Genomic DNA, 19,505 nt, shown 5'->3' with positions numbered 1-19,505 from the left:
TTGTAATGAGCTAGACCTCTGTACTGTGTGGGAGTTACTTAAGCAGCTTAGGAAATCTGTCCCAACAAAGCCTATTGCAGAGCTATTGTCAGGCAGTAAAAAAAAGGTGTTTTTTCTTTTTCTTTTTTTTTTTTTTATTTTTTTGGTCCAGTATAACAAACACTGTGAGTTCTGGCAGTGTCTGGACAGTGAAATGAGCCTGTGAGATCATTAATGCTGACATAACCAAGAACACTCATTAGTTTTCCTGGGAGAAGTGTGAGAGCTGAACCAGCCTCTGCCACCTTTCCTCATCAGAAGGATGCAGAAATGAAGCTTTGTCACCTCAGACCCTCTGTCGACAGGCCTGGATTCTCAGACTCAGAGCTGTGCAAAAACCTTTTTCAAAATACTTTAAGTCTTTGAGAGATACTTTTAATAAGTTTCCTTTACATTTTGGGCAAAGGTCAAGGTCATTTCCCATTAGTATAATTAGCTTGTACATTTGAAATTTGTTCATCTCAGGGATAATGATTTATTACATGTCTTCCCTAAAGACTGTATTTTTGTGCTATTGCACAAAACTGGGGAGTCTGGAAAATCCACACCAAACAGCTTTTACTTACACATCTACAAAAGGACAAAATATTTTTTCCTGAAATGTGTTACTTTAGAGCATCAAGGCAGATCTCTAATAAAATACATGCTTCTATCCTGCAATGGGAATGCACAGAAGATTCATCTTGGCTAAAGCCATCACAGCAGGATTTGCCCTCAGTCACACTGCCATGGGTTGTTTTGTGGTTTGTCTATCTGTAACTGAAATAATTCAGTCCGTGCAGGAGGAGAGGCACTTTTCTTCAGAAGGTGAGGTGCAGATTTGGCTCACGGCAGTCTGACCTGTCTGTGTTGGCATCATTGTGAAGCATCTGGCTTGGGATGTTGGTGGCCTTGCTGATGGGTACCCAGGCTCTGGTAGTCTGCAAACACCATTCCCTTTTTGTTGGGTGGAAGTGGGGACATGGTACTGCAAGACGCCCTCCTGAGGTCATGTAGGTTGGATGTGGTGGCACATGGGTCTGGGAAAGTGTGCATCTTCAGCTGCTTGATTCCCCAGGAACCACCCTCTACATCTCTGCAAAGCCATGTGTGACTTAGCACTGGGTAGGCAGGGATTTGGGGCTAAGCACAGGATTGTACCCACCTGCCAGTAGGCACTAGTGAGGGGAGACATTGCACAAGGAACTGCAAAGTCTGAGCAAACCCAAACTTCAACTCTGACATCTGAGCGAGGCTCATGTCAGACGCAGATCCTTCTTCCAGAGCAGGTCTCTCAGCAGGACTATGATTTTTATTTTAGAATTTGCTTCTCTACTACCTGCTGACTGCTATTTTTTAAGGAAAAACCCTACTAAGAAATAATCATTGTATAAAGTGGTGCTTAAAATATTTTGTATATTTTGTACTATGAAGTGAGAGTGCATGATTCATAGGTCAGATAAGTAGTGCAACTGAGAAAATAGGAATCTTTTCTCAACATCAGCAGGAAAAACAACAAATTATAATAAAAAATCTGAAAACAATCTATACTGTATATTTCTATACCTTTTCTTCCAGTGTGACATGAATATATTTAATTTTTTAAAGTGCTTAAGTGAACAAAGTTACTGAAAATCAGAGTTCCCTCTTACCTGTTATCTTTGCATTTTAATAATAGTATTTTTTTATAATATGTAAAACAGTATGTGGGAAACGCATAACGTGCTTCTTAGTCATGGTTGTTTTTACTGCCAGAGTAACCCACATGCAGATTTTGAAAAGGTCAGATTGTGTGGCATTCTAGGGGAAATCAATGCTCAGTCTCATCGATTTGTTTATTTGCAAAAGTTGTTCTCACTTAAACCATGGTGTATCTACCAAATCCTAGTCCGAATTCTGTGATGGCAGAGGTAAAAGAAAGAAAGGACTGCATTGAAGTCAAGCACAAATAGTCTTCTTAAATCTCAAGCTTTTAGAGGCACTTATGCCCTGCACTACAGGACCAGAACCAGCATGTGGCAATTAACCCATTCATTAATTCAGATAATTCAAGTGTGTACCCTGCTATGGTCATTTCACTAATTCCATTTCTGAAGCCCATAGTTTTACACTGAGACAAAAGGCAGGATATGGCATACTAATTTACATCTGAATACTGCACTGTATTTGCAGTTGCACATTGTACTGTGCAACCTGCAGTTTAAGCATCGTGCTAATGTTTCTATTATGAATATTGTTATGGTTGGAGTCCCCACAGTGCTGCTCAACACAGCTTAAAGTGTGTGTTGTATGAAAAGTTCAAGTTCAGAATTTGCTTTGCTAGAGATGGTAAATTTATTTAACAGAATAAAATAACAAAACTATATGGGAACAAAAAGTCCATACAAAAACTTAAGTTTTTCACAATCAAACCATGCATGATTTTCTGAGAACTGTTAGTGTTAACTAGAAATGAGTGTGCCTGTAGTGGCATCGAGTTTGTATGTTAAGTAGTTTTACCTGCAAATTAAGACTCTTAATTCTCCTATGCATTTAACAGTGTTTCTCTTAATATATCATTTTTTTTAGCAGTATACAACAGTAATGGTAGGATACAGAACAGCTCTGGGACTCCAGAGTGACCTGTAGGTGAACAAAACAAGTTAGGATGAATAACATTTTTGCAATTACTAGCTCAAATGAGTTAATATTGATGGCATTTTTCCCATTTAATGTGATGATAGTCTGAGCAAACCACATTTTTTCAGTTAATTGATGTCAGGTAAATATTCAAAAGGTAAGTTCTGCTACCAGAACATAAAATTATGTCAGAAATATTAGGATAGAGGGGGAGCCTCTGGGCTCTATCTCATCTGACTGAAGGCACTGATGTTACATAACCTTATTATTATAGGGTTGCACACTGGAACAGGCTCCCCAGTGAAGTAGTCACTGCACCAAGCCTGTCTGAATTTAAAAAGTGATTGGACTGTGCACTTAGTCACATGGTCTAAACTTTTGGATAGACCTGTGCAGTACCAGGAGTTGGACTTGATCCTCATGGGTCCTTTCCAACTCAGGATATTCTATGATTCTATGATTATATTGTCTCACTTATTATTAGCTTATTTATTAGCTCTAGCAATGAGATGTAACACAAGTTCTACCATAATGATTTTTGAATCTAGCTAGGTGGCAGTGCCTTCCTTATCTGATCTGTTCAGTCCTGCATTTTAGGATATGATGAGTTACCTGCTGAAAGAATCTTTCTTTCCATTGTGCAAGTTTGTGTGACCAGATTATACTGAACACCCAGATATTTTATGTTTCAAGTTAGGTGAAATGAATCCTATCCAAAGAAAGAAACTCTAGAAGTTTTGGGTTGTTGTCCTCATTTAGGCTGGGGTGAACAGACATGGGGCTGTTAGGCCGGTATCCCCAGTAAGACAAGATTTGCAAACCTTCCTATCTCTTTTACTGTTTCTTAATCCTTTTTTTACCACATTCCTTTCTCTGCCCCAGCCTCTTCCTAAATAAACAACCTGACCCTAATTACTTCCTCAAGTTTGCTACATCCATACACAGATTTTGTATTTCTGATACTGTTACCTAGTTGCTCTTGTCTTTGTGTTGTGTTAAAGATACAGCTACTTAGGTGGTATTGTCCTTGCAAGATTTAATCCCCAAAAGGTCCCTGATAGGGCATGGTGCTGACATCTATATGCCCATTTAAAGAACATCCTGAGATAAAACAGCTCAAAGTGATCAACAAGACACTGATACTCTCAAGCATTGACTGATATCCATTCTTCAGGACCTAAAAGAATGAGAGAAAGGCCTTTAATATGGTTCTATTATTTTCTTTGGAGAAATTCCAAAGATGTAGTCTGTATGACTGCTCCTGGTTTTGGATTGCTCTCAGATACCAAATCCCAAAGGTTCAAGTTTATCTTTGACTCCTTCAGAAGATGTTAGTGGCAATATCATTAATATGCAGATGACAGTTGTTTCCTTCTTGTCGGCCCAGGCAGGAGATATCTTTGTACTTTCCAGCATCTAGCAGAGATAGGGAGCTGGATAGAAGCCAAATAACTGGGCTCATTCCAGAGCTTCAAAATGATTGGCCTAGAAATGAATTTTGAAGAACTTTTGTTCAAGGGATTCATTTGTTCAAGTGCTTCATTACTCTCTGGGTCTTAATAGCTTCAAACTGTTCTGCATTTGCCCTCTAATGTGAAAAGCTCAGAATATCTTGTTCACTAAACCAAACCAAACCAAACCAAGCCCCTCTGCTGATCCAAGAGTGTGGGTGCATCAGTTCACCTCTGCCAGAAGCAAAGGGAGCATTCCCATCTCCCCTCCTTCTAATCACTCAGTCTCAGCAATGCTTTTCCTTTGACTGCCTTGTGCAGACCGTGGTGCTTTTCAGACATCTCCGTGAGCTGACTCAACTCACCAAAACAGCAGAAGTGAACCACACAAAATTTTGGGTAGTTCTCTCCACTTTCTTGGGTTTCATTGGCTCTCTCAAGAGTCTGGCAAAGGCTGGGGAAAGGGGATGAGGGCAGGGATGTGAAGAGGTGCAAGGAAGGAGAGCGAGACCTGATAAGCACCCAAGGTGGTGGAGAGTTGCACCTGCCTCCGAGCTAGCATTACTAAACTTGAGACCTGATAACCACTTGAAATTTCAGCTGTGGCCTTAATTCAGCTCACTCTCTTTTAGTCACTATGGCTTTCTTAGGGTAAATTACACCCGCAGTTTGTTCCCAACAATGGGAGCAATTAAAGGCACTGTTTACTATCTACAGAGCCTTAAATAGTTTAAATCTAATTACTTCCAAAAGACTTTCCTTCTTTTGTCCTGTGGTGACCCCTGCATTAAATAGAATTGCTTTGGCCGTCTTTCATAGGAATGAACTTTGAGGAAGCTGGAAGCAAAATATTGTCTCTAGAAGGCATTTTCCTGAAGAATTCATTCCTGCCAGAATATTTGCTAAGCCTGAACTTGCCCACATTTGGTACACGATGTAAAATAATTCTCTGTGCACATGTTCTCAGCTAATAACAGACCCTGGAGTCCTTGGCACTCAGCCTACTGTTGTCTATCTTTGTCCTTTAACATCGTGTGCCGCTGCCTGATCACGCGCCTCACAGCCTTTCACCCGGCCTTTGGAAACCCTCCGCTCAGCCGGCTTGTTCCTGGCACCCACATCGAGCAGCGGGCTGGGTCCGTGCTCCCCAAAAGGGAAGCACAGAGACGTGACTATCCCCAGCTGATCTGGGCCCAGGGCCTGGGACTGGCACACCTCCCGGGCCAGGAGCAGGCTGGAGGACATTCCCTTGGGCTGGGGAAGATCCCCAGCCACACACAGACATGAAGCCATAATCCTTTGCTTTGTTTTGACTTAGAGACATGCACTGTAGGCCACAACCACATGCCAGTATCCCAGCAGCCCTTGGAATACGCGCTGCATATCTACGTGACCTGCAGTCAATGCGTTGCACGTGGAGACTGAAACACAGGAAGTTCCAGCTGAACATGAGGGGACACTTCTTTACTGTGAGGGTGACAGAGCCCTGGGACAGGTTGCTGGAGAGTTTGTGGAGTCTCCTTCTCTGGAGATATTCAAAACCCACCTGGATGCCATCATGCACAATGTGATCTAGGTGATCCTGCTTGGCAGAGGGGTTGGACTAGATGATCTCCAGAGGTCCCTTCCAACTTTGACCATCCAGTGATTCTGTAAGACCCCTCTCACATGCACTGAACTCTGCTGTCACCTGCTCTGGTGTCATCTGCATTTGGAATTGTGCCTCTGAACACACTGTCCACATGAAAGAATTACAGATGCCTTCCTCTTTCTCCTTGACCTCTTCCCACACAGATCTGAGCTGACATTGTCCAACAGCCTGAGGACCTGTTGGACCTTGCCACAACCGGGTACTGTGTAGTGTCTTTGTATGGTGTAATGTCATGTCAGGAGTCATGTATGTATATCTGAGCCTGGGAGAAGGAAAGGGAAAGGACCAGGAATTTCTTACAGCTCCTTCCAGATTTTGATTATCATTTTTTGTGTTTCATATGACCTAGCTCGAATTGTACTGACAGGCTTGTAGAGAATGCAACTGCTTGTATTTCCATTGACTTCATCTTGTCTATGAACTTCAACCTCCTTTTAGTCCTGCTGTATTTCTCCAATATGGTACCTCTGTAATTTATATTCATGTGGTTGGGCAAAGACACACAGCCTTGCTGAAAATGGGTGAAACATCTCTACATCTACTGAAAAGCATCATTTTTTCAGCCCAACTCACATCATTTCCCATCATTTGCTTCAACTGTGAGATCACAGACCTTTGAATCTATTATTTATTTATTGCTTATTGAGGCATTTTTCTCATGTTTATTATTTATCTCAGTTATTTATGCATAGACAGTATTGAGTCTTCATAGAAAAATGAATTCATATTATTTATGTTTGCCTTTTAGAAACAACTATATATATTTCATGTGTCTTGAATTATTTAGTGGAAATGCTGTTCCATGCAATGTATATAATCTGAAACTAACCTCTCAGGGACCTCCAGTAAACCTTGTTCTTTTTTTTTTTTTTTTTTTTTCAGATCACATTGACAACCATTGGCTATGGAGACAAAACCCCTCTTACTTGGCTTGGAAGGCTGCTTTCTGCAGGATTTGCTCTACTTGGCATTTCCTTCTTTGCACTACCTGCTGTGAGTATGCTTAAAAAAACCTGTAATAGAAACTTCAGTAGCTCCTAGTGCTGTTACAATACAAAAAGCTGAAGGAAGCTTTATACATGAAGAACAACTGTTTAAGACCTTTTGCTCTGTGACAACATTGGTGAACTGGTAGCACCCAAACAAAAGGTTTGGTGTTGCTGTCATTACTTGAGTTTGGGGGATTTTTTTGAGCAAGGACAAAACAAGCAAATAACCCTAAATTAGTTAACATACTACTCTGTAAGACTGAAATTTCTTTCTTTTGTTATGAATTGTGACTCATACATTAGCACTTTTCTTTCAGAAGTTTAAAAAAAAAAAAAATCAACCCATATGTTTTTCTGGATTCGTTTGTATTGAAAAAAAAAGTAGGATAATTCTCATTTTTGTGAGTATAATCTACAACTGTGAAAGACTGAATTTCCTTCCTTTTTCAAAACAGTGTGAAATAAGCATGGAATTAGAAGTGATATTTGTATTTTTTTGTATTCCATCCAGTGCAATACCTATGGAAAATAAATATTTTAATACTTTAATAATTTATAATATAATTATAAAATATATATGTTATAATAATACAGTTGTTTTTAACCATGTAGATAAATCAAGGTTAAAAGTCAGCATTTGCCAAATGTATTGAATCATCTAGTGTACTACATTTGTTTCTTACTTTAAGCAGGGGGAGTATTTCAATACCTCTGACATTATAATGCGTTATAATTATAATTATATTACATTACCTGTTTGTGAATCTTTGACATTTAATGGCAGCTACTGTAATTAATTCTCCTTGTTACCTAGTCACCACTAGCAAGAAAGTTAGTCTTAGCAGGAATGTAAAGAAATGGAAAAGATGAATAACTTTACATATCTGAGATGCCACAACTTCTATTCCTCATGTCATATTCTATATACAGAAACTGATTTTCCTCACAAACACTTTTGTGCTGAATCTGTCTGTAAAACAAGAGATATGTCTGAACCTTTTGTGCAATTCTAATGTTGTTTTATCCTGACTGAGAGTCAAGTGGAAATGTTCTTTCTTATAACACAGGCATGTATGTCCAGCAGAAATGTTGCACTCCTTCCAAGCCAAAGAGGGAAACATTCTCAGTCTTTGCATCTATTTAGCAGGAGTCAAATTTATCTTACTTATTCAAGAGTAAAAAAGACAAAAGGGGAGACATTTCACTGGCTTTTTTTTTTTTTTTTTTTTTTTTTTGCATTCCTATAGAATAAGCAGTGAGGATTATTTAAATAGGAAAAAGTGAGAGGAAATGGTCTTAATCAGTTAAACAAGGTATTTTTTTCTAACATCTCTAAAATCAAAAGCTATAATAAGCACTTAAGCACTGCAGATACAGATTTTATAGTCCATATATATCTGGCATATCTGGCAGCTGGTCATTTCATCATTCTTGGCTTAAGTTCCTTTGAATGTTCCTGCCTGACTGTATATATATATTTGAATGTGTTTGTGTGGCCTTTAGATTTGCAGGAACATAGTGTAGCACAAACCCTAGTGATGGTTGGGATAAGAGGTCACTGATAGCACCACAGAGGTCACTGATAGCACCACTCCTCTTAAGGAGTCTCCTGTCTCACTATGAATGGGCACTGTTGTTAAACTTTGTACAGCCATATACCATCATAAATGTGTTATCTGAAGTACACAAAGTACGCATACATTTACTTTAGATCAAACCTTTGTATTTGATTGTGTATTTTTGTAGAAAAACAAACAAACAACAACAAAAACTACCTACTAAAAAATGGTTTCTTGTATTTCAGGGCATCCTTGGTTCAGGATTTGCATTAAAAGTGCAGGAACAGCATCGCCAGAAACACTTTGAGAAAAGAAGGAATCCAGCTGCCAGTCTAATTCAGGTAAATATGAAATCAGTGAAAAGATAATAGTAGAGGATTTAAAGTACATACTGGAGCAAGTTGTAATATTTTAATTTGTGGAAATAATGTTTAACAGAATTATTGATTTCATGAAATATGTTTCTTCAGTGATTGCAGTGTGCTTCCATAATTGTGCATAAAGAATTTCCATGTGCAGTTTATGAGCTCTTCCATCCCTGATGAAGAAACTGAGTCAATCCTGTAGTTGATGAATTAGAATTGATCCCTGGAGAACACAACTGACAGAACAGTACTCTTATCTATATTAAGCTAGTTTTCACTATTACAGGGATAAGAGTGCTCCGGTGAGTGACATACTTGGTGAAAATGAAGTGCCCTATCCAGAGAACTGATTTCAATATTAGTCAATTCAAAAGCTAGAAAAGTAGGCACAAGCAATTCCAAAATGTCTGAAATGTCTGATTTTTTTTTTTAAGTGGTTTCAGCTCCGGTGTCGACATCATGGTGACAGTCAATTATTTGGAGTATTTTTTAAGCAAATGCAGCATAATATCTGTTAAGCAGCATTTTTTTTTTTTTTTGCTTAACTTACTTAAAAATGAGAAAATTGTATAAAGAATGTGTTTGCAACAAGCTTTATTCTATTTGATACATTGGGAAAAAAAATAGGGAAAAAAAAAAAGTGAAATAATCTTCTAACATCCTAGTTTATTTTCTTGTGAATACAAGTGTTTTATGTCTACTGCATATGCTCTTTGTTTGTTGTTTGTTTTCATTCTGAAATAATAAATCCAAATAAAGAAGCTTCTCAGCTGAATACACTAGAATTCCATGTCAAGTTCAGATTAGATGCCAGGATGTTTTTGAAGCATTCTTAAAGTTCATAAATGCTTTCCATTATTTGCGTTCAATGCTTACTAAATATTAAGTATTTGACACTCAATATTTATTAGAATAATTAATAAATATAAATCTGCTCTTTTTGAAACTATTGTACTGTACATGTAGAATGAGTGTCTGGGATATTTTCTAAAACATATATTCTAATCTACTTCTATCATGAAATTAAAGTTCGTTTGACAGAGGACAGATATAATAGCCTTAGGCTTTGGATGTAGCTCTTCTTATTGTTGTAAGACAGTCCAACCAAAATAATTGTAAGACAGTATGCTAAATAAATTAAGAGTAGCCATCTGACTGATCTCAGAAAGTGGCTCTTGATGGGCAAAACTGCTGTGAAAGAAAGACGTCTGTTGTGGGATCCCAAAAGTGAATGTTAGTTCAGCATTCTCATGTCCATTTTCACATTCAGTATTTTCAGTTATTTGGAAATTAATATAAAATTGCTGATGGAGATATTGTCAATATAGAAATTTGCCAGTATATGGCAGAATAGTAAAGATGAGGGCAGGCACATAGGAATGAACCTGAGTATGATCAGGATGACTTTATAGGCTGGAATGATTCCAACAAAATGACTATATATTCAACACAAAACTGTTGATCTAGAAACAATGAATTCAAGGTATTTATACAGGACTCTATCCTAATATTAGAGACTCTGGAAAGCATGTGACCAAGGGTAAGAAACACAGAGGAGAAAGAGTACAGGAGAAGGGTCAAGAGCTTCATACAGGTTACCAGTATGTTACTCCTCCAAGGTTAATTACAGTCCTTACATACAGAACAAGAAATGTATTAAGTAGATATGGCTGATATTACCCCATACATAATGCAGCTGGTACGAACATGCTACATATCATCTCAACAACCACAGTTTGTAAAGGAGGCTGCACAATTGGAGAAAACAAAATTAAAAAAAAAAAAAATGGGAAGAAGAGAAAAAAAAAAAAAAGAGCAGTTTTCTGGAGAAAAGTTCATGTTTAGAAATGTAGGGTGTATCTCAACTGTATATTATCTACTGTAACAGTGCCCCGTTTTTTTAATTGTCTATTATGGATATTGACAATGAACTACCATGGAAATCAGTTCTTTAGTTTGTCATAATAATGTCTACTTTCTGATAAGTGACTGTACAGAAATAGTCCATGCTAACTTCTATGTTGCAATAGATACACTGTGTGTATCTATAGCTACACTATAGCTAAGGGCTATACCTGGCTGAAAGATAGCTCAACTATCACAACAGAAACTGAAATGTATAATATGAACATGCTTTTCTCAATTTGTTTAGCTTATAAGAAGCAAACAGTGTGAATATTATTTGAATATATAAATCCAGAGAGGAAGTGTTGGAAACTACAGGACTATTTAATGTAGCAGACAGAAACATAACAAATTTATCTGGCTTCAAGCCAAAACCAAAGAGCTTCAAATCGAAAATAATGCAGAGATTTTTGACAAAGAACGATTGAGCAGTGGAACAATTTACAAAGTAAGTGATAGCCTCTTACTCTGTAGATGAATTCTAGATGCAATTGTGGGAGATGTGCAGGAAAACAGGGTATTAGACGCTGTACAAGAATACCTTGTACGCTGTATTAGACGCTGTACAAGACATTTAATGGTTGACAATATACAGGAAGCACAGATACTCGGCTAGTACAAATTAATATAGTTATGCTGACATCAGGGAAGCTGTACCAGTTTGTAGAACTAAGGATCTGTCCTACTATCCACATGCAGTTATAAATCTAAATGGTGAATGCATTTTCAATGCTATGCTGTGGTCACTCACCTTTGAAATGAATCATTTCATAGTTTTAAACTTTTAACAATGTTTCAAACGACAGAGAATATTTCACTTCTCTTCTAAATGTTTTCAGTCTGGTTTTCATTATCATTTACAAAATGTACTATGACATTTTCTTTACCTCAGAATGCAAGTTTGTGTGGGTTTCCCCTATGGAATTGTCACAAATAAATCACTACGATGCTTTTTTTTTTTTGAGCACCTTTATGTGCTGAATATTTTCTGGTATTTCCACAAAGCTAGTAACTCTTACCATACCATGTTATGATTCATAAAAACTTTGGTAGGTTTTTACTAGTAATTACTTACTCACCCTAATGTAGAAATCCCAATCTGAGCAAAATCCACTCTCCGTAATCAGTGCGGTGGCATTGTCACTTCATGTTCTTGGTTCCTTTGTGCTTTTCTATTGTTTCCCCATACTAGGCTTCTTGGCGGTTTTATTCTACCGACACCAGCCGAACAAACCTGACAGCCACCTGGCGATATTATGAAAGTATTCTTCCTCCCCTCAGGCATGTATCAGTGCTATGAATGATAAAAGAAAGCCATGACTTGTATTGGTTACTAATCTGCTTTTCAATTTTTTGTTTCATCCCCTGCTCCCTCTTGCCTTGTTTTTCTTTTTTATCATATATCCTGCACGTAGTGTGTATGGCGTAGTTATGCGGCTGATGAGAAATCGGTTTCCATTGCTACCTGGAAGCCTCATTTGAAGGCCTTGCATACCTGCAGCCCTACAAAGTAGGTACAAATATGGCAGCTGGTGCTGTTCTTGATGTCTGTTCAAGCTTATAGAGAATTATTATTTGTCTGTTTTGTCTTGTTTTGTCTTCTTAAGTCCTCTCACCAAAAATGTCAACTAACAAACCAGACCAATGTTATTTAGGATCCTAGCACAGTGGGACAAATCACTTTCATTTATCATCTAAGAAGTAACTCTGAGCACAGGCATTAGAAACATTTTACCAAATAATAATAATAATAATAACAATAATAATATATCAAGGTTAGTGTTTCACTACTATTCATACCAGCTGTGCATATATACTCGTTAATAATCATAGTCCCATTTTGAAGTTACACAGATTCATCCTAAGTGCCACTGGTAAAGATATATTATAATTTGTAACAGATCTATAGAATACACCTATTGGATAATGCTACATGTTGATCAAGCAAAAATGTCTCCCTACAATCTTGAAACTTTTAATCCTGAACCAAATGCTGGTATAAATTCACATGACTCCATGTAAAACACAAGTTTGCTCCATGTGAAGATCAGGGCTGAAAGGCTGTGCCTGACCTGTGGGACCAGGGAACACCCCTCAGTCCCAGCTGCACATGCTGACAGCACTGCAATGAATACTGGGGGGCCAAACAGGTGGGCTGCTTTCCTTTAAACCCTTGTTTTTATGGGGCAGAAACACAGACTGCACTTCAGTGAAATTTAGTTGATCAAGAACCTGGATGTGGGGAGGGCAATGGAAGTTGCACCTTTCTCTTGCTCTGGAAGGAGGATGAACAACCAAAAGCAGACTCACTGGGAAGCTCAACCCCTAATGATTTGTCCTTGGCATAAACCTCTATTTTGGTCACAGCAGCAACCATTTGAGCAAATATACACATGGATACAATTTTTCCTTTGACCAATGCAACTTGCCCAGTTTCAAATTATATCAAATGAAGAAAATATTAATACAGGGCTTGTTTCCTGAGTTAAAAACTATTTTCACACTCTTTGACTAGCCAGTGCTTCTATAAAAGACTATAGCCATAGAATACATTTCTAAAGGAACATAGCCTTGTGGCATTTTGCAGATGAGTGCACTGGGGAAATTCCTGCTTTTTGTCATAACTTCTGTTATATTCAGTATCTCCTTAGGGGAAATTATATCCTCAGATATATACCCAGTCAGTGGAAGGTAACTAAAAACTCCTAATATCACAGCCTGGCAAACAGAAAATATTCAGTGTCATAATTTGGGTGAGAACCCACAGAGCACTGGTCATCCAAGACCCTTCAGTAGTTCAGCTGAAGATTTACCAGAAGGTAGTAAGGTGACTGATAGGGCACAAATCAGGAAGTAAACGAAACTCAATAAAGATCAAAAAGGAATGAAATAAGAGCCTTATGGGAAAGCTCTGATAAGCATCCTAACTGTTGTTATTGCAGACAGTGCAAGAGAATTAGTGGTTTCTCCCAAAGCTGGGTGATGAACATCCACATGACAGTAAAAAGGTAATTCTGTGCCAAAAAGCTCAGCCAAAAAGAGGTTTGGCTGGGTACCCAAAGCTGATCTTTGAATTTCAAAGAGTTGACAAGAACAGAGCCATAAGTAATCCATTACCATAACCATAATTCCAAAATGCTTCAAACTAAAAGGAGCTTTTAGATTAAAAGTTACATGGAATATTGATTTTAATAAACCTGTAAATTTTTTTGACATATACAAACAGGTTGAAGACAGCATTGATATAAGCAAATGGATATAAAAAATACATAAATAATGAAGTTGTATCCAACCTAAAATATTCTAAAATATGCCTGTCCCTCAAAAGTGCATTTAATTGTAATTTTAAATGAGCCTATTGCTGTGATATCCTAAAATTAAACCTTTTTATTTACCAGAGATAACTTTATCTAATAAGAGCCTACGGCTTTCTGTTATATATGTGTCAGCAATGCATTTTGCCTAAGTGCTTTGCCAACTCAGTCTGCAGTGGTATGTACTAAGCATGTTATGCATGTTTTAAAACAAATGAAAAGTTTATTTTTTTCAGAAGCATTGTAGTTATGAGTCTTGCTTGAATGTCTTTGTGGTTGCAATGTAATGTGTGTATTGTACACTAATTCACACATCCATTTATGTTTAGCATATGTCTAACATCATCTGTAACTGAGAAATCTGATTACTATCTGCATAACAAATATGTTTTTCCCTCCCACTCCCTGACCTGAAGAAAAGAACAAGGAGAAGCTTCTAGCAGGTTTGTAGTTTCTTTTATTCCCTTTATCTTTGAAATCTCTGCTTCTTAAAGGCTTCTCTGCTCAATAGGTTCAATAAACTGTAACTGCTGATAATAGTTACAAATTGCAATTGTATTTAACTTGGTTCGATAGAGCAATGATGCTGAAATTTGCTTCTTTGTCCTAGTTCTTGTATGGAAAAAATAGGCAATTTTTTACTTTTCTAAGTACTAAGTACATGTTGAAGTGTTTTAATGTGGAGGGAGAGCTCAGTCGGAGCTGTGGCGGTAGTGAGTGAAGCAGCCCCCACAGACCCTGCTCCTGGGGAGGGACCTGCCCACTGTCTCCTGCAATAAAGCTGATGCCATTTCCAGAATCTGCAATGGAAGGCACAGGCATGTAGCATAATTTGGCTTCATGAAACAGGGCATCAGCCCTCTGCTGCAGAACACTTCTGGTTGTCACCCAGCCTGGATGCAGTCTGAGGACTGGCTGCTTGCAGCATGCAGAGTCAGGGCTATCTTCATTTGACAAATAAAGCCCCAGAGATACACAGTCTAAAGGCACTAAGTGGTAACACTACTCTTTTTCTTTACTTATAGCTTGAATGCCTAGGGCCAGGAAAGGACTTGGTGGCTGCAGAAGAAATTATGCTGCCTCCAAAACTAGTTAGGGATGGGAGTCAGCAGGTGTTGGGCAGTCAGCACTCCAGGAAAGCACAGTCAGAAGACAGTGGGATTTGCTTCCAAGGAGAAGATTATCAAAAGCCCAAAAAACGTTTCAGTGACACATCAAGCCCTGAAATGTATCCACGCCTGAGTTGTACTGTGGTTCACAAACTCTTTTTGATTATTTAATTATCTGTGGGGAGTCCAAGCACTTCAGCACCTAAAATGCAAAAATCACATGGAAAGTCTTTGCAGAAATTGCCTATGTCCCATTTTTCAGATTGCTCCTGAAGTACACATAACTGCTGTTGGTATGACAGTATCTTGAGGTGACTGGGTTTGCTTTGAAAAAAAAAAAAAGTGCTCCCTGGGAGCACTTTTCCTACTCTGGCTTTTGCAAGAAAGAGTCACTGTCAGTTCTGTGAATTTTCACATGCACTACCTCTATAGGTTTGCTGGCAATGCATTGATCTCATTAAATTATTACAACCTGGTCAAAATTTTTGCACTTGCCAGCCATATTTCCTACTCCTTCGACAACAACATTTAGAATTGCTTTCAGCTTTTTTAAAGGTGAGACAGAAGTTGGCAGTGAGTATGTGTCTCCAAAACAGTGATCTGTGCAGAAGAGAGAGCTTATTCCCAGTGGTATCCATGAGCACTTAAGGACATGAATTTACTTACAATAATTTGAAACTAGATTCAAAAAATAAAAATAATAAATAAATAAATAAATAAATAAGATGTCAAAGTTACATCACCTCCTCTTTATTAGGGATAACTGTTGTGGTTTAAAAGTTGTCATTGATTTAGCCATATTTTTTCACTTTATTTTCACTGAATAAAGGATGTTTGTCCCTTGAAGAAACCTTAACTCCTATGTGCACTTCTGCATATTAGTGTATAACAATAAACTTGTTAACTTTTGAGATCCTGGTCTACAGTAAAAGCCTACAGACCACTCAGTGCCTTTTTTAGAAGGTGTGTTTTGTCAGTGGCCATTCATTGTTCTTATGCTGATATATTACTGTATGTTTGTATCACTTAAAATATGTGTATGTTGTCTTCTGTAGTAAAAATGTAAATGCGAAGTGATGTGATGTACTTAGATTTCCTCAACTATTTAACTTCTTTCTTACTGCAATGCTGAGTGACTTGCATGGGATGCTATGTGAACTGCTTCTTGTTTCACTCTTAAATGAAGATGTGTTTGTTCAAGTAGTGCACTGGATTGCTTTCTGAATATGCTCTTTACTCTTTATTCCATTCTAATAACAGTGGAGAAAAACTCTTATTACCTTAAGTAAAAGCTGTTTTTTCTTTCCTACCAAAATGAATTTTATATTTACAGAAACGAATTCTTGCATTTTGTCATCCATAGACTTACGGTCTTTCATTAAGCAACTAAATGTTGCTGTCTGGGTTAAGAGAACCACACTTAGGATGCTACAACTTCATACTGATTTTAAGAAAAATATGTTCAATGCATTATATGTCGTATTTCTTAAAATATTATGCATAAACATTCTAGTTAATTGTTTATGAAAAGCAAGTGTGGACAACTTTCTGGTGTATCTATGTCAAAAATTGAGATATTTCTCTAGATCCATGCTAGAGTTCTGCAAGGTATTTAGAAAGCCCATATATGTTAAATTGTCTATTTCTATGAATACACTGAACACAATTAGTTTTTATTTCTATTCAGTTATACATTGTGGCTGAAATTCTTCCTATGCAAGGAATGAGGTCAAGACCAGTGAAACTTACAGCATCCTGAGAGCACAAAGTCTTAGGCTGTGTGTAGGACATGCATTGTGTCTGCAAAGAATGAATTTCACCTGTCTAGTTTAGCCTTCTTTTAGCTTTGTAAGTAGTGAGCCTGAATACAAATTCCCTACTTAGAAAACTCTCTCTGGTACAATAAGGAAGAGCTGCAAGCATAGGTGTTTAGGGGTGAAAAAAAGTCATCCCTGCTCTGAGAGAAGCATGTAAATTGTACTCTGGAATTCTCTCCATCTACTATCTCATAGCTGTTTCTAAAAGTAGATTTAATGTAAATTATTATCTCTGCATGTGCTGTATTGAAAAGAAATTGCCAGTGATGAAGAATCTTACTAGAGGTGGAAAGCCTAACCCCTCACCTAGCAGTGGAATGCATAGTAACATGGTCCTCTATCTCCCCTCACTCCTAGTAAGCTTTGTAGTAATAAACAGAAGCTCTTCAGGATGTACACCCCTCGGAAACATAGGTATTCAGCATCCTGCCTATTCATATGATGTTTGAGAATGCCGACTAACATCAGGTGCATGATTCATTTATTTTCCCCTCCTTAGAGCTTTAAAGTTCCTTACTTCTCCAAAAGACATTTCCTGATTGTTTTTTTTAAGTGCTCATAATTCCCCTTGCTGCTTGTTGCCTGCAATGACATTAATGGCAATAATAACTGTTCTTTGAAATACATATGGTCAAATAATTGCAGTGTGCAGCACGCCATGATTTGCCAAAGCCCAATTTCCCTTCTCTGCCTGAGACTTGAACTTTTGGAATGTATCACTCTGTAGAGATCTAGAACAACATCTGAGTATTTAGATAAAGACATTTCCCCAAGTCCAAGAGGATTTTTACAACCATGGCAGTTGAGTTCTCCATCTAATAATTAGTGGGGAAAAATAAGCTATAACATGCTCATCAATATCAACAGTTAAAATGTGTAATAATTATTGGGAAGAATCCCCTTGGACACAGCCTGTGGAAGATGTGCCTGCATCATATACTGGAGGGTGAAGGAATGCATGTGAAATCAACCATCTGCTTCGGTTGAATTCTGTTGAAACTGTGTCTCTTACCAAAAATGGTAATTCCTAAATGGATGGAACTTATGGGAACAAAAAACAAAACAAAACAAAACAAAACAAAAAAGTACAAACTGATGCTAGTAAATGGAGGGGAAAAAAGTTTCTCTTTATCCAACACTGCTTTGGCAAAGTAAAAAAAAAAAAAAAAAAAAAAAGTTTTGTTTTGTTTTGTTTTGTTTGACATTTGAACATTAAGACATTACATCCTTGGAATTCTTGTTATTACTCATTGAAGGTATGAGATATAACACTATGTTTCTTGGATTCAAGCTCCTAGCATAAGACTGGTGGAGAAGTTTTGTACATTTGAACTTCAGGCCTCATTATACTATCCGTTGCATTTGTATTTGTCCAACTTAGTTTTTTTATTTCCATAAAGTCATCTGTATCTTGGTAAGAATCAGCATCTGTATTCATTAGAAGTCAACTGCTGAAAGCAGACATGCACTTTTAATTGCTGTTATTTGTCATGGGTGATAACTTTTGTCAGCTTTAGCTTCTGTTTCAACGTGACATCCGAAGCATTCTTTCTCACCCTTAGACCTTCAGTTTACTTCTGATTAATTTCAATTTCTTCTTATTTCCACTTCCACCAGTCTGCTCAGTATGAAGTGCTGAGAAATTAATCACAGATTGTTAACTACTGGCAAGCAGTAGTGCTGCACATCTGAGGCTGAAGTGGGGCAGAACTTGACCAGAAATGTAGGAAGGGAAATAAGGGAGTAGGACAGGAAGACAAAGAGATGTTCTGTTACCTGAAAATTATAGTAAGATTGTCAATCAAAACAGACAGAACTGTGAGTGCAGAAGAGAAAAACAAGAGTTTGTTGGCATTTATCAGTCAAAACATAATCTAAAGTCTAGTCATTTGGTCCACCACAGTGTTTGTTCCCCATGCAGTGAAGCTACAGTGACCTCTAGTGTCTCTAAAACCTATTCTTTCATAAATCAACGATAAATAAGATAACATTTAAAGAAGAAATAAAAGTTACAGTCTTTTACTATCACAGGGAAGTGAGAGGCTCATCCATGTATTGACAGGAGGAATGAGTGGTAAGATTCTGCAAGTAACCTTTCAGAAAGAAAAGGAAAAAAAAAATAGAGAAAAATCACTTCCGTTTTTTCCAGAGGCTTCAGTAGTAATTAATCTCCACTAAAAGATGCTTCAAAGCTCCAGTGTTATCTATATGAATGTATCCCACAGCTTGCAACCTGTAAGAATAGAGGTCCAAAGAGATACTGTTTGCAGGGAAGATTGTAATAGAAAGTTAATAAGTACATAAATGAAACGGAATAAACTATCAATCACATGAGGTACAAGAAGTGATGGACATGTCTAAAGGAATACAGAGATAACTGGAAATAGCTGTGGCTCTCTGCAATCCTTGTCATTTAAGTGTGATTCAGGAACCTGTATAATTTGAGAAAGCATTTACACATCAATTTTCCCAATTCTTCCTAATGGTTCTTGCCTTTTGGACCAGCATTCAAGTTAGGGAGTACTTACAGAGATATGTAAATGTCCAAGGGCATTAACTGGTTTACTTTAATTTAAGGGATTTCCTTTGGATATCTTGTAAAAGGAGAGGAGAAAATGGAAAATAATATATATATATATACACACATATATGTATATATAACAGGCTAAGTCCTACAAAAAGTGAAGGATTTTTATTAGGGCACTGGA

At 37.5% G+C, this 19,505-nt stretch overlaps 1 protein-coding gene across 2 annotated transcripts in view; it reads left to right on the top strand.

Annotated features, from left to right (window-relative positions):
• The window catches only part of KCNQ5 (potassium voltage-gated channel subfamily Q member 5), a 290,751-nt gene that overhangs the window by 244,601 nt on the left and 26,645 nt on the right, over nucleotides 1-19,505 (top strand). The window contains exons 6-10 of one of the 2 annotated variants that reach the window (XM_032184799.1): nucleotides 6,622-6,732; nucleotides 8,533-8,628; nucleotides 11,973-12,067; nucleotides 14,288-14,314; nucleotides 17,155-17,211. In XM_032184799.1, coding sequence (XP_032040690.1) covers nucleotides 6,622-6,732; nucleotides 8,533-8,628; nucleotides 11,973-12,067; nucleotides 14,288-14,314; nucleotides 17,155-17,211 — 386 coding nt within the window. The remainder of the gene's footprint in view (nucleotides 1-6,621; nucleotides 6,733-8,532; nucleotides 8,629-11,972; nucleotides 12,068-14,287; nucleotides 14,315-17,154; nucleotides 17,212-19,505) is intronic. The other variant, XM_032184800.1, reaches the window with a different exon arrangement.

Source organism: Aythya fuligula, chromosome 3 (genome assembly GCF_009819795.1).
Source record: "Aythya fuligula isolate bAytFul2 chromosome 3, bAytFul2.pri, whole genome shotgun sequence".
NCBI classification, from domain to species: domain Eukaryota; kingdom Metazoa; phylum Chordata; class Aves; order Anseriformes; family Anatidae; genus Aythya; species Aythya fuligula.
The sequence above is the reverse complement of the archived record's forward strand: the minus strand, read 5'-3'. Positions and strand labels throughout refer to the sequence as shown.